This window comes from Brienomyrus brachyistius, unplaced genomic scaffold (genome assembly GCF_023856365.1).
Source record: "Brienomyrus brachyistius isolate T26 unplaced genomic scaffold, BBRACH_0.4 scaffold27, whole genome shotgun sequence".
NCBI lineage: Eukaryota > Metazoa > Chordata > Actinopteri > Osteoglossiformes > Mormyridae > Brienomyrus > Brienomyrus brachyistius.
In genome coordinates, this window is record NW_026042306.1 from 5,117,547 (window position 1) to 5,131,450 (window position 13,904).

The 13,904-nt window shown below is 41.3% G+C and overlaps 3 protein-coding genes and 1 long non-coding RNA gene across 7 annotated transcripts in view; 1 reads left to right on the forward strand and 3 right to left on the reverse strand.

Annotated features, from left to right (window-relative positions):
• LOC125721044 (odorant receptor 131-2-like) overlaps positions 1–7,367 on the forward strand; it is a 65,040-nt gene extending 57,673 nt beyond the window's left edge. The window contains exon 3 of the mRNA XM_048996983.1: positions 7,308–7,367. Coding sequence (XP_048852940.1) covers positions 7,308–7,336 — 29 coding nt within the window. The 3' untranslated portion in view covers positions 7,337–7,367. The remainder of the gene's footprint in view (positions 1–7,307) is intronic.
• The window catches only part of LOC125721033 (kelch-like protein 10), a 125,469-nt gene that overhangs the window by 81,020 nt on the left and 30,545 nt on the right, over positions 1–13,904 (reverse strand). The window lies entirely within an intron of this gene.
• LOC125721039 (odorant receptor 131-2-like) lies at positions 3,854–5,389 on the reverse strand. Of its 2 annotated transcripts, none has more exons than XM_048996978.1 (2): positions 5,362–5,389; positions 3,854–5,221 (listed from the first exon to the last, which is right to left on the reverse strand). In XM_048996978.1, the coding sequence occupies exon 2, from the start codon at positions 5,210–5,212 to the stop codon at positions 4,268–4,270; it is 945 nt and encodes a 314-aa protein (XP_048852935.1). In that variant the 5' UTR covers positions 5,213–5,221; positions 5,362–5,389; the 3' UTR covers positions 3,854–4,267. The 2 variants fall into 2 exon arrangements, with proteins under 2 accessions (XP_048852935.1, XP_048852933.1); XM_048996976.1 differs by having other exon boundaries at positions 3,854–5,236; positions 5,362–5,383.
• On the reverse strand, positions 11,563–13,196 carry LOC125721047 (uncharacterized). The gene is made up of 2 exons (XR_007385664.1): positions 13,090–13,196; positions 11,563–12,105 (listed from the first exon to the last, which is right to left on the reverse strand). It is a non-coding gene; the product is annotated as an uncharacterized LOC125721047 (long non-coding RNA).

A 13,904-nucleotide genomic window follows, 5' to 3' on the forward strand; every position in this document is an offset into this window, starting at 1 on the left:
TGAGGCTAATTGGACTTGCTAAATTCCCCATCGGTGTGTATGTCTGAATGAATGGTGTGTGAGTGAGCCCTGCGATGGGCTTGCCCCTGCCTCGTGCCCATTGCTTCCGGGATAGGCTCCGGACCCCCCATGACCCAGTAGGGTAAGCGGTTTGGAAAATGGATGGATGGATGATTAATTACTGGATCTAAAGACCCGGGAAGAAGACAAACACACTCAAGCAGAAACATAGGGAATAAAGACCTGGCAAAGTTAATCACGATCAGAGACCTGTCCCACCCCCCCACCCCTGACAAACTGCACCTCGCCTACTCCCCACAGCACTGGAACTATAGTTTTTATAATTATGAACTCATATAAACCACTTTAAATCTGTCCTCTTTAATATTTCATTCTGAAATTTTCCTTACAGTTTGAATGAACTTGATATATTTTATCTTGTGCTTGTGCTTGGTTTGATCCTCCAGCGACCGCAGCGGAGGTAGCGGAGGAAGAGGGGGCGAACTCCTTCGTCTCTCAGGTCATAGATGAGGGGGCTCAGGCAACGGGGCAGGAGGACGAGGAGAAAGAAGTTTAGGGTGCGCAGGTGGATAAAGAGGGCTGAGCTGATTGTAGACAGGGCTCTCTCGATGCTGCTGTACAGGAAGGAGGAGAGGCAGAGGCCCAACTGGACCAGGTGAAGGAGAACCGTCCTGCTGGCCTTTTTGGCCTTGATTGACTGGGCTGCCATCATGATGCCTGTGTAGGTGCTGATGACGGTGATCCCCACGGTAACAAAAAAGACACCGTTAAAGCTCTGGAACACATCAAACTGCCATTTGGCCAGAAAGAGGCGCTCCTGTGTGCAGTAAATAGTTTTGGTTAGGAAATAGGTATCTGTGGCTGCCAAAAATATTATATTAATTACATAGTTCACAGAGCCTAGGAACCAGACCACTGCAATGGCAATATTGGTTCTCCCGGGGGTGGCGATGTCAGTGTGTCGGAGTGGGAAACAAATGGCCACATAGCGTTCCAGACACATGACAGCCAACGTCAGGGGGGAGATGCGGAAAGTTGTCCCGCTTACAAGGACGATCATGGAGCAGAGCACCTTGATGAGGTTGATGTTAGCCATGCTACACGAGTAGAGCAATGTGGTGAATCCCAGATGGATGGAGTCACTGAGGAGCATTTGGCTGAATAGAAGATAGCGGGAAGTCTCACGGAAGCTGGATTTACTCCACATGGCAACGAACATGATGAGGTTCAGGGAGATGAAGAATAGGGCAGTGGACAGCACGAGAGATGATTTTATTGTTTTCATGAAGTCTATTGTCTCTGTTATGGACTGGTAGTACAGGAAGTTGAGCTCCAGAGAGGAACCATTCTGGTCAGCCATTGGTTAACTCTGAAATGAAAAGAGCAGAAATATACATTAAAACACAAATTGTCATTCACAGTTAGAAACACCTACATATCTTTCTCAGAAGAAAAGAAGGACCTCTATTTAACTGAAATGAAAAACAAACACAATGAAAAATATATGCGATGTTTTTTTACCTACCTCTGTTAAGCATTTGCCTCAAACACGTCTAGAGTGGCATGTGCTCTAGTTTATAACAAATCAAACGACACATGACATCACATGGACTCTGTAGGTGTGTCCAGCATAATTGGCCTCTTGGGTGAAACAGGATGGGCATGCATATCTCTGCCTGAAGAGTAACTATTAATTTATTATGAAGCCATTTCAAGCAATGAGTAGGGATTCTATTTAGCTCATTCAAGCTGTAGTTCAATGAAAAAGATCATTAGGTATCTCACATTCACTGTGTTCGCTGCAAAGGTGGTTAGTGTGCAGTAATGTAGGACAATGACCAGTGTTGACTGGTGCTATTGTGGTACACATATGCATTACGTAACGTTCAGTTCACTCTGCAAGTACAAGTTAATAAAGTAATATACCTGTATTATTTGAAAAAGTTGGAACCTAAATTCCAAAGTAGATGGTCAACATGGGAAAAATGTTGTATGTTGTGATCATTGTTTTTTTACTTGTGCCTTTGTTCTTAGTTAGCCTTACTTGATCTAGTCTTGTTGTCATGTTCTGTAGTCATGTTATCTACCCTTGTTTCTAGTCTGCTCAGGCCCCTGTGATTCCTGTGCTGGTGGCTTTTGTGATGAAATATTCACTCTGGCTCTGTATCAGAAATGTTAAACGCCAGAGGTCACCCACAGCTGGACTATTTTTATTGATTAACCTATGTGTCACCATACAGGTGTGTAGTTTAGAAGTGTGTTGTGTGTAGTTCTATTTATATATTTTTTTATTTATCTCTCAGTAAATATTGCAAGAAGCTGAGGTCCACCTGTCCTCTTTTGTGAGCACTGTCGGCCATCGTTTCCCTGCAGTATTCATCATATAACTTTACACAGCTAATGTGCTAAAATTCACTCACCTCCCTGTAGGAATCCAGCTGACACTGGAGGTCACTACAGAACAACAAGGTTAAACCCGGTCAAGCTTAATGATTTTAAAAATAATTACAGTGATTTTGTGTGTCTTGTTTCTGTCTGGGCTTATGAAGCAGTGTACTTTTAGTAAACTGCAGTTTAATATTCATAAAACACAGATTAACTTATTACAAAATCACAACAACTGTAAATGGACTGAATGTTTAATTATTCTGGTCACTGTTTAACTGTCCAACAAGCTGCTGCATTGCATATGTAGGTATTGGAGTGTATGTGATGTTTTGATTAGGTCAGACTAAGGGTGCAATCAGGCCTGTTGGTCAGAAGGCCTCAGCACTGACTAGGCCCAGGCTGAGATCTGTGGGGTCTGGCAGTGTCACAAGGTAGCTCATCTCCACAGGGAAGCCCTGTTTGCTCAGCAGCAGAACAAACCAGCCGTCTATCAGAGGCCTGACATTAATAATTGATGAGTGTTAATGGCAGCACCGGGGAGAGGTGTGGAGGCAGGACCAGCTCAGGCTCCCACATGATGGAGGTCCTTCCCCAGAGCAGGGAGCACGTTCAGCCTCTGTAATCATCACGCACTCGACAGCACAGCAGGGAAATTCTGTTGTCAATCGGAGGCATGTTAATAATTGGTATTAGTAATCGTCTTGTGATAATCCATCTATCTTCCAACTGCTAAGTGAGGACAGGGTTGTGGGGTGGGGCGGGCGCAAGGTAGGTGGTCTTAGAGGAATGTTTTATGAGGAGAGGTTAGCTGAGCTGAATCTGTTTAGCCTCGAACAAAGGAGACTAAGGGGGGGATATGATCCAGGTATATAAGATTCTAACAGGTCTGGATGCTATTCAGTCAAATAGCTATTTCAATATCAGTTGAAATGCTAGAACTCCTGGCCATAAGTGGAAATTAGCGGGAGAACATTTTAAAACGAATTTGAGGAAGCACTTCTTTACACAGCATGTAGTTAATGAAGTAGTTAATGAAGAGTATGGAATAGTCTTCCTGCTAGTGTAATGCAAGCTAAAACCCTGGGTTACTTTAAATCAGAGCTAGATGAGATTTTAACAACTCTGAGCTATTAGCTAAGTTCTCCCCAAACGAGCTTGATGGGCTGAATGGCCTCCTCTCATTTGTAAATTTCTTATATTCTTATATATGGAAAGACACAGCTAGTACATAATATACCAATCGATAAAACAACATTGGCTAACTAACCTGGGAGCCCCCTCCCCCTGCCGGTAGTTACAGTATGTTTTGTGGTTCACCATTTCGTATTATTGGAAGAAAGAGTTTCTATTGCCACTAAATACTGTCTTAGCAAACACCAGTTACAGTTGGGGAAATGAGACCCTGACAACTCAGACATCAGCGTATTGTTTGTTGTTATTTTTTTTGCCTTCAAAATGCACATAATCAAGCATGACAGCAAGCAAGTAAACACAAACAATTACACAGATACAGACAACAGGAAAGGCGCATTAGATTTGGAAAATATGACAAAGACATGGTACAGGGCTGTGCTGTTTTTGTAGGGAAAAAATTACGTAGTGATTAATTACTGGATCTAAAGACATGGGAAGAAGAAAACAAACACACTCAAGGAGAAACACAGGAAACAAAGACCTGGCAAAGTTAATCACGATCAGAGACCTATCCCACTACTCTGCCCCCCGCCCTGAGAGATTTCGCCTTGCCTACTCCCCACAGCACTGGAACTATAATTTTATAATGATAAATTCATATAAATCTCTTTAAAATGTCTTTATGACTTTTTCCTTACATTTTGAAATATCTTGATATACTATGTTAATGTTTTGTGCTTGGTTTGATCCTCCAGCGACTGCAGCGGAGGTAACAGAGGAAGAGGGGGCGAACTCCTTCGTCTCTCAGGCCATAGATGAGGGGGCTCAGGCAGCGGGGCAGGAGGACGAGGAGAAAGAAGTTCAGGTAGCGCAGGTGGATAAAGAGGGCTGAGCTGATTGTAGATAGGGCTCTCTCGATGCTGCTGAACAGGAAGGAGGAGAGGCAGAGGACCAACTGGACCAGGTGAAGGAGAACCGTCCTGCTGGCCTTTTTGGCCTTGACGGACCGGGCTGCCATCATGATGCCTGTGTAGGTGCTGATGACGATGATTCCCACGGCAACAAAAAAGACACCGTTAAAGCTCTGGAACACATCAAACTGCCACTTGGCCAGAAAGAGGCGCTCCTGTGTGCAGTAAATAGTTTTAGTGAAGAAATGGGCATCTGTAGCTGCTAAAAAAATGATATCAATCACATAGTTCACAGAGCCCAGGAACCAGACCACTGCAATGGCAATATTGGTTCTCCCGGGGGTGGCGATGTCAGTGTGTCGGAGTGGGAAACAAATGGCCACATAGCGTTCCAGACACATGACAGCCAACGTCAGGGGGGAGATGCGGAAAGTTGTCCCGCTTACAAGGACGATCATGGAGCAGAGCACCTTGATGAGGTTGATGTTAGCCATGCTACACGAGTAGAGCAATGTGGTGAATCCCAGATGGATGGAGTCACTGAGGAGCATTTGGCTGAATAGAAGATAGCGGGAAGTCTCACGGAAGCTGGGTTTACTCCACATGGCAACGAACATGATGAGGTTCAGGGAGATGAAGAATAGGGCAGTGGACAGCACGAGAGATGATTTTATTGTTGTCATGAAGTCTATTGTCCCTGTCATGGACTGGTAGTACAGGAAGTTGAGCTCCAGAGAGGAACCATTCTGGCCAGCCATTGGTCAACTCTGAAACGAAAAGAGCTGAAATGTACATTAAAACACAAATTGTTGTCAGTAAGCAAAACCAACATATATTTCTCCCAAGAAGGCCCCTATTTAAATGAAATGAAAGAGAGACACAATAAAAGATATATTTGTTTCTTTACCTGCCTCTGTTGAGTACTTGACTCAAACATTTCTGGAGTAGCATGTGCTCTAGTTTATATATCTTATATCTTTTTTTTGTATTTTATTATCTGCAGTTTAAAGAAGACGATTTCTCACATTCACTGTCATTGTTATTTACTAAAAAGAAAGATGAAGCAATATAGGGAATTATTCAGTGATTGTAAGGGAATATTGCATGTGTTACATCATGTTTGTTTTTTGTTTCTTTTATTTTTTTGATGCAGTCCTCACCTTTGAGTCACTCTATCGTTACTGTTACTGACTCTACCTTATTAATTCTATGCAAACGTTCCACTGCCATCTGTGATACAGCGCAGTGGTACCTTGGAATATGAACTTAATTTGTTCTGGATGGTTGGTTGAGTTGTGATTTGATTGAGATCCAAGTCGAATTTCCCCATAACAAATAATGTAGATGGATTTATTCTGTTCCAGACCCAAATGATTGCCTATTTAAACCTAACTACCTACCTAATCAATGATAAAATCATTACCAAAGCTAATACACATGAAACGCACATAGGAAAGCAATAATCATGAAATAAGTGACAATTTATGAGCACGTCAGCTCTGTTGAGGTGAGCTGATGGCGTACTGCAGGTGGCAGGTGGAGAGGAAGAGAAAAGGAGGGATTATTGCTTGGAAGGGGAGACGCGTCTCCATCCATACAAATTTTAGCATGACTATTTTGTTTTGTCTTGTTCCGAGTTTCTGGTCAAGCTGCAACAGACAAGTTCCAAGATTTCAGTCGAGGTGCAAATCGGAAGAAATCTGAGAGACTCGCTTGACGTCCGAGTTGGTCGAGATAAGAGCCATTCGAGTTCCAAGCTTCTACTGTATATTGTAACAAAATTGTGATTACGTTTTCAGTCCTGCTCCATACCAGAAGTGGTAAAGGCCTGATACCAGCCTCTCTGTGGAGAGGCTACACTCACCTTCTGGTAGGAGCCCAGCTGACACTAGAGGTCACTGCAGAGCAACAAAGTTAATCCCGCTCAAGCCTAATGATCGTAAAAATAATAACAATGGTTTTGTTTATATTTTTTTCTGTCTGGGGTTATGTAGCAGTGTCCTTTTAGTAAACTGCAGCTTAATTAAGGTTTAGCTACTCTGGTCATTGTTTAATTGGTTAACAGGCTATAGCATTGCATTTGTAGGTATTGGAGTGTATGTGATGTTTTGATTAGGTCAGACTAAGGCTGCAATCAGGCCTGTTGGTCAGAAGGCCTCAGCACTGACTAGGCCCAGGCTGAGAGCTGTGGTGTCCTGCACTGTCACAAGGTAGCTCATCTCCACAGGGAAGCCCTGTTTGCTCAGCAGCAGAACAAACAAGCCGTCTATCACAGGACTGACATTAATAATTGATGAGTGTTAATGGCAGCACAGGGGAGAGGTGTGGAGGCAGGACCAGCTCAGGCTCCCACATGATGGAGGTCCTTCCCCAGAGCAGGGAGCACGTTCAGCCTCTGTAATCATCACGCACTCGACAGCTCAGCAGGGAAATTCTGCTGTTCCACTAACTAGAGACTGGAGTTAGTGCCTAAGCCTGAAATCTCATAAAATGTTGTCTTCCTGTAGTACCACAACCCTAACTATTATTTATATTGATTACAACATTTAACTACCACAATATTAACATGACTTTAGACTGAATCCTTGCTTTGATAAAAGGGTGAAGGATGTGTGATCATTTGACTACACCGGGAAAACCCCCATATACAGTAGACCACTGGGCTCTTCTCACCATGTTGTTTATTTTTGGGAAATACTGCTTGTTCATGACTTTAATGGACATTTCCATTGCTGCAGGTTGCTGGCTGTGTCACCTAACATCTAAAAGCAAGATATATGCCCTTTAGTCCACAGTTGCTGATGAAGCCATTCCCTCAGACATGACCTTAGCCCCTTTGCCTCTGTTTCTCAGGAAACACCAGTGAGATGAGCTCCTGCTAAAGCTTTTCGAACAACAACAACAACAACTCCGTTTTCAAAACTACTGGAATCTCACCTATCAGCTCTCGGTTTAATAATTATGGACAGCAGGGCCAGTCCAGGACTTTTATACCTAACTCAGGAGCTACTTATTAGCGCTAATTTTCATCATTTGTTTCTGCAGCCTTAAAGTGATTATAAAAATTTACATCAGGGCTTTGTGTTACCCACTGTACTGTACCATATCACAATTGATTCATATGTTATTTCAGCACCCCCTTGTGGTGTTGATTGAACACTGCAGGAGATCAAAATACAGATGTTCAATCATTAGATGGTGCTGTTTTCGGGCTGCTGACATACGCACATCTCCACAGAGTTCATTTTCGTTTTTTAAATTTCAGTGACATCATTGGTGTGCTTATATTCCCAAGTCACACCTGACAAGTAAGGATCCCTTGTTATTAATGTCCGTGTATAAAGGTTTGTCCAGGATACCTTTTTTTAATACACCCAGGTGCCATTTATTTTGAAATTAGGCTCAAATGTAGAAAATGTTCTAGCAGAAGTCTTGGACAATCTCTGAATTACATAGTAATCTGACTTCTTCTGAAGCTGTGAGAAATTGTTCATCTGCATTTGCTGCATTGGTACTTGTTGATGTGCGTGTGCCCTGCTTAAGGAGTAAAGGGGAGATCACATGCATAGCTGATTTTCTGTAATTTTATAGCCTGAATAAAAATAAAATATTCTCTTCGTACAGGAACCAAGTCTCTGGATAGATATTTCTACAAAAGAGCCATTTAGTTATTTCTAGAAAAATATATAGAGCCAATGAAAGGACCTGGCGTCATAGTAGCACAGATCTCTGTCCGTGGTGCTGAATTCTCTAATTGATGGACTGGTTCTGAATGAATAGACCAGCTGGCCAACGTGTCTGTGCCACTGACTGGCACCCTGACATATAACGACTTTTAACAATGAGGGGGGAAAAGTCCAGACAGGAAATTAGTCAACAGTAATTAGTAATCACACATAGTTCTCATTTATCATGATGTAAAATTCAAAAACCTTTTTCTATTATTACAGTTTTTGCCCGTTGCTTGAACACGTTTTGCAAAACTTGGCTCATCATGTCAAAACTCCACACACAAGAAAATAAGACACGACACTGGGAAATAAACCATTCACATCTATGTCAAATTGAAACTCTGCTATCAAAACCTAACAATCCTTTGTCAAAATGTCGCTCTAATGACAAAATGAAACCCACTTGCATCATATGAATACACTTACAAATCAGCAGCAACACACTAGTCTACTTTATATAAAACACGGCAGGCTTTTGTTTGCACTGTTTTTATTCAGTTCCACAGAAGGCACGTTTTCACAACCCCCAAAAAATGAAATGCTAAATACTGTACATTACAGTCGTGTACTTTACAGTAAATTCAGTTAAAGCAACAATAAAACAAATAATACACTAATGTAAACACAGAAAAACACAATTGTGCATAAGTGGACTTATGGATCCTGCCGTCTGTTGGGGTCTGGCCACAGAATCTCATCAACATCACAAGCAATGTCTGCTCTTGCTAAGCATCGGGGAAAATATCCCCTTGTGTGCCGAATCCATCCATGGATTGACCTTACCTCAATGTCTCCGCAGGCCTGTTCCATTGCCTGCAGAAGAGGCGTGCGGGCATGTGGTTGGCGGTCATATACGCGCCATCTCCAAGCGGAAAAAAACTCTTCTATAGGGTTGAGAAATGGCGAGTAAGGGGGCAAATACACAACTTCAAATTGATCATGGTTGGTGAACCAGTTCCGGATGATAGCAGCCCGATGGAAACTGACATTATCCCAGACAACAACAAACCTGGTCTGTCCTGTACAACTGCATCATGAAGTGCATCTAGAAATGTGATTATGTGTTGCGCATTATATGGACCCAGTTTGGAATGATGGTGCAGTAGCTACGTCGTCTACTTTTGCTAAGGTTGAATCCAGCCTCGTCAACGTAAATAAATTCATGAGGCTGAGCAGCTCCATTCACGTCCAAGATTCTCTGCAACAAAAAATACATATTGTAGATGGCATTACTCAAAACACACAACTACACTACTACACATACAGAACCGCCCCACCCCACCACACAGGTACCTGTGTAGCTTTCCGAATATGTCTATGTGGTACTGATCAAATGGTACATATTCAGCTGTTACTGGACTGCACCCATTCTGTATTGTAAATGTAAAGGACTGTTACACTTACCTGTACATATTCATGTCGAAGTCCTTTGACCCTGACACTGTTCCTCTCAATTGGGACCCTGTACAGTTGCTTCATGGTCATGTTGTGCTTTACCAGGATGCGTCTGATAGTGGTAATGCTTACTCGATTTATGTTGTTGAATACCTGCCTATCTTCAAGTATTTGTTGTTGTAGCTGGTGGACACGGATTGCATTGTTTGCTCTCACTAGGTTCACAATGGCAAGTTCCTGCTGTTGTGTGAACAGGTGCTGCCGTCCACCCCCAGTAGGTCTTTTAGCCATTCAGTAGAAAAATGCAACCACAAATTGTTATCGGTTTGCTTCTTTTTTACAGTACTGTATGTGCTTTACTGTGTATACCATACACAGTACTGAAACATCTCAACACGTTATCATCGTATGTTTCACAAAACTACTACTTTTGTATTATTATTTTTGCATTAGTCACCCTGAAATACAGTACATGTGATACGGCAATGTGATATGGTACAGTATTGTAAATACTCTAGATACAGTCTGAGTAGAGTAGAGAGTTGAAGACATACCTGTTTTCCAGTCGGAATGTCCTTATTATGGATGAAACTGTGAAACGGCTTAGATTAGGGTGGACTCTCTGCCCAGCTTCCCTCACAGCCAGGCCATGGTTTATGACATGGTCCACCAAAGTTGCTCTTATGTCATCAGAAATAATGGTCCTTGCATAGCCTCTTCGACCACTTCCTCCTCTCTCTCTCTGCCTGTCTTCCTCTTCCTCTACCTCTGCCTCTAGCTCTCCCTGCTTCCAAACTTCTCAAAATGGCTTAAGTGAGGTGTATTTGTAGCTGGCTGATTGGTGTTCCATTTTGTAAGTAAGCATTTTCAGGTGTGTGTCTAAGTATTTTCAATTGCCCAATGTGTTTTGTATTTTGAATAGATGTGTTTTCCCACTGGTACCCTGAGATTTCATTTTTGAATGAAGTGTCTTATGTATGACATAGTGTGTAGTGTGCAGGAGTAAGTGTGTTGTAGAAAGGAGTGAGTGTGTTGCAGAATTGCAACTAAAGTGCTAACCAGAACTTTTATTTAAGGTATGGTTGCACTTTGTTTAAGGTATAGTAACAACAACTTCAAGTTACGTTACTTTGGTTTAAGCATGTGTCTATAGTGTTCAAGCAATGGGTAAAAACTGTAATAGCAGCAGCAAAGCTAACACCCGCAACCAAAAAGCGTAATGTTCCTAATAGAGTGGCTGATCTGTCCTGAAATCGTAAAACTGAAAAGTTTTCAAACACAGTATGTATATTATATAACATGTTGGATAAATAGATGTAATTTATTGGTGACTTCGTGTACATTGAAGTTTCTGCCTTTTAAACAACTATAAAGTAATGTTGTTTGTTATATAAAAAATGTACATTTAAATGTATGAAACAAAAAATGTATACACACACACATTACATTTTCGTTAGCTGTAAAATACAGTGAAGTGAAATCTCCATTATTTGCGTTGCAATATTCCACCACTAGGGGGCAATTTTGGACGGAGGAATCTCTTTAATGGCTGTTACCAACAGAAATGTTTGCTGCTACAGTATTCAGCTTTCTGGGTGTCCTGCAAAAAGAACCAGATGACTACAAGTAGGTATGGAATGCACACTGCCCATCTGACAAACCAGAAGCCACTTTTTGAAATGTAAATTTTGTTATTGAAACATTTTGTTGGATTGCACTCTAGGTTTAATGGAAGAAACTGTGGATTCCATGTATCTCCTGAAAATCTTCATAGTCTTTGTGGAGACAATGATCTTCAAATTCACTTTGAGGTCTTGCAGAGACAAAATGAACTTGCTCCACCAGTCAGCTGGGTTACTGCCATGGAGAATTATATTGCATTCAAAAGTGTATTAGGTCTATAAGGTAATTCTGCTAACAAATTGTACAAAGCTCTCAAAATTATTTTGGTTTTCAGACAACAAATAACATTTTTTCCAGCCTTTGTTCTCCAAATAAGACATTTATTGAAACGTTGTATACAAAAATAAATTAAGCATGTTCAATAAGAACACTTTGGCCATTATACATATTGCTGTGTATAGAGCCATTAAACTGCCCCCTTAAAGTTTTTTACTGCCAAACAAAGCTGTCAGGTCAAAAATCACACTGTTAAAAATGAAGTATAAAAGAATACAAAAATAACTTCTAACAACTTATAACACTTATTCAATAAGATTATAGAACAACATAATCATTGCATTGCAATTCAATCACCATAGGTGGCGTGGAGTACAATAATTAACAGCTTGGCTTCAGGGAATGCCAAACCCTTCAGGGAATGCCAAACCCTTCAGGGAATGCCAAACCCTTCAGGGAATCCCAGTGTTATTTAACTGTCCCATTCTGTGTCCCTTCCCTGTTTGGCCAGTAGGTGTCATTGGTCATCTCGTCCCACGTGTTGTCAGTCTTTCTTGTCCTCCCCTGTTGTCAGTCTGTAGCGTTTCCCTTGTTCCCTGCCAGCCACTTGTTGAGCACGTGGTTACCTGTAATTTCAATTCATTAACTTACTGTTTGCCATAGGCTTTTAAATACATTATAAATAATTTAAAAAAATAACATAACAAGAGATAATACTATGAATTTCCTCACTGATTAATTGTGTTGTGGGTTGGAACTCAGTATGGAGTCCCCACAAAGATACAGATACCTTATATGTGTGTGTGTGTGTGTGTGTGTGTAGCAGGGCCGTAGCACATCTTCTTCTTTGTGTTCAGGAATTGCTTCTTGTAGGTTAAGTTAGAATGGTTTTCACAGTTCTTTGGTCTGGAGATCAGGCTGATTAATCACAGTTGATTTTTGTGGACAATCAACCATATACATATGTACATATATATGTGTTTGTGTGTGTACAGCAGTGTGCAAAAAATCATAAGCAGTCAAAAGAAATTGTGTGATGTTACGATTGTTACGGTTTGTAGCAGCTAATCACTGCTGTTAATAGCAGCTAATAGCTGCTGTCTGTAGCAGCTAAACTACTGTTAATATAACTGCTAATAACATAACAATTTTCCCGTTTTTTGTGTAATAAAGTATATGATGTAGTAATGTGGTGTGTTTTTGATTCAAATATGTTAGTATGGTATTGGCAAGATATTATTGTATCAGCCTTTATTACATTAAGGGGGAAAATTAGCACATTATTGGCAGTTATTACATTAACGGTAGGTATCATATGTGCCCTTGAGAGGTAAAGTGGGCTATCCCACATGTCAGTCAAAAATGACTGTCCAATATTAATTATTGAGGGTCTATCTATCTTTTAAATATACTGAGATCTGTGCTACCTATGATACATATCAATTGTAGGGTATAGACACACTGATTTTTTTTTTTTTTATTCAACTTTGGAGCTCATTTTCTCAAAACTTTGTTTTTGTGGGATAGCCCACTTTACCTCTCAAGGGCACATGTTATATAGGTCTAATGTACGAAGCATTAACGTTAGACATGATAAGCTGGTTACCCACCAGGCAGGCAGATGGGGGCAGGTGGGCGAGGTGCAGCGTACTGTACGAAGCGGGGGTGCGCAGGCACTGTGCAGCAGCTGAAGCTCCTCTTAGGTGCAATCATTTCCTGCGCACGGCACCAGCTGCCTTTCACTGCATTGAAACATTCCACTTTTGCAGTTACTTTGAAGCCATCGGAGCCTCCCATCGCAAACAGCAAGCCGTCCACCACTGCGATGCCGAAATAGCTTCTTTGTTGTCTCATGGGAGGCCCAGCGTGCCACTGGTTAATTGCAGGGTCATAGACCTCCATAGTCCGCACTGGATGAGCCCCGTTGGTACCGCCCACCTGCGAGACACCAATGGTAAGTGATCACTCGGGTACCAAACAGATAAGTAAATATCAGCTTTCTCGAAATCAGGAACTCTTAAGGAATTATCGCCCTATAATAGCAGGCTGCACAGAACCTCCCATTGTCTATATAGGACACAAGCTTATAACTAATTTGTGTTCAACATACATGTCAACATAACTGCAGTGAAAAAAAGGGAATTTGGGCAACAGAAAACCTGTACAATTCAGCGAAAACTGTCAAACATCAAAAAAATACTTCTTATGATCATATATTTTGCTTTTATTATTATTTTTATTAGTACTAAAAATAATACTTGTAGTCAGACACTGAAAAAAAAATAAACAGAGCAATTACGTCTGGAACTACAGAATATAACTGTAATCAAAAATCTAAGCTTTACTAAGCGTATTCGTTTATAACCCAGATATGCAGGGAGCATATGTGTATTGAGATGGGCCTTCCCAGCAGGTCATTTCATCC

Bases quoted from the DNA above. Each gene is read 5' to 3' on its own strand.
- LOC125721039 (XM_048996978.1), bottom strand. From the start codon at position 5,212: ATGGCTGGCCAGAATGGTTCCTCTCTGGAGCTCAACTTCCTGTACTAC.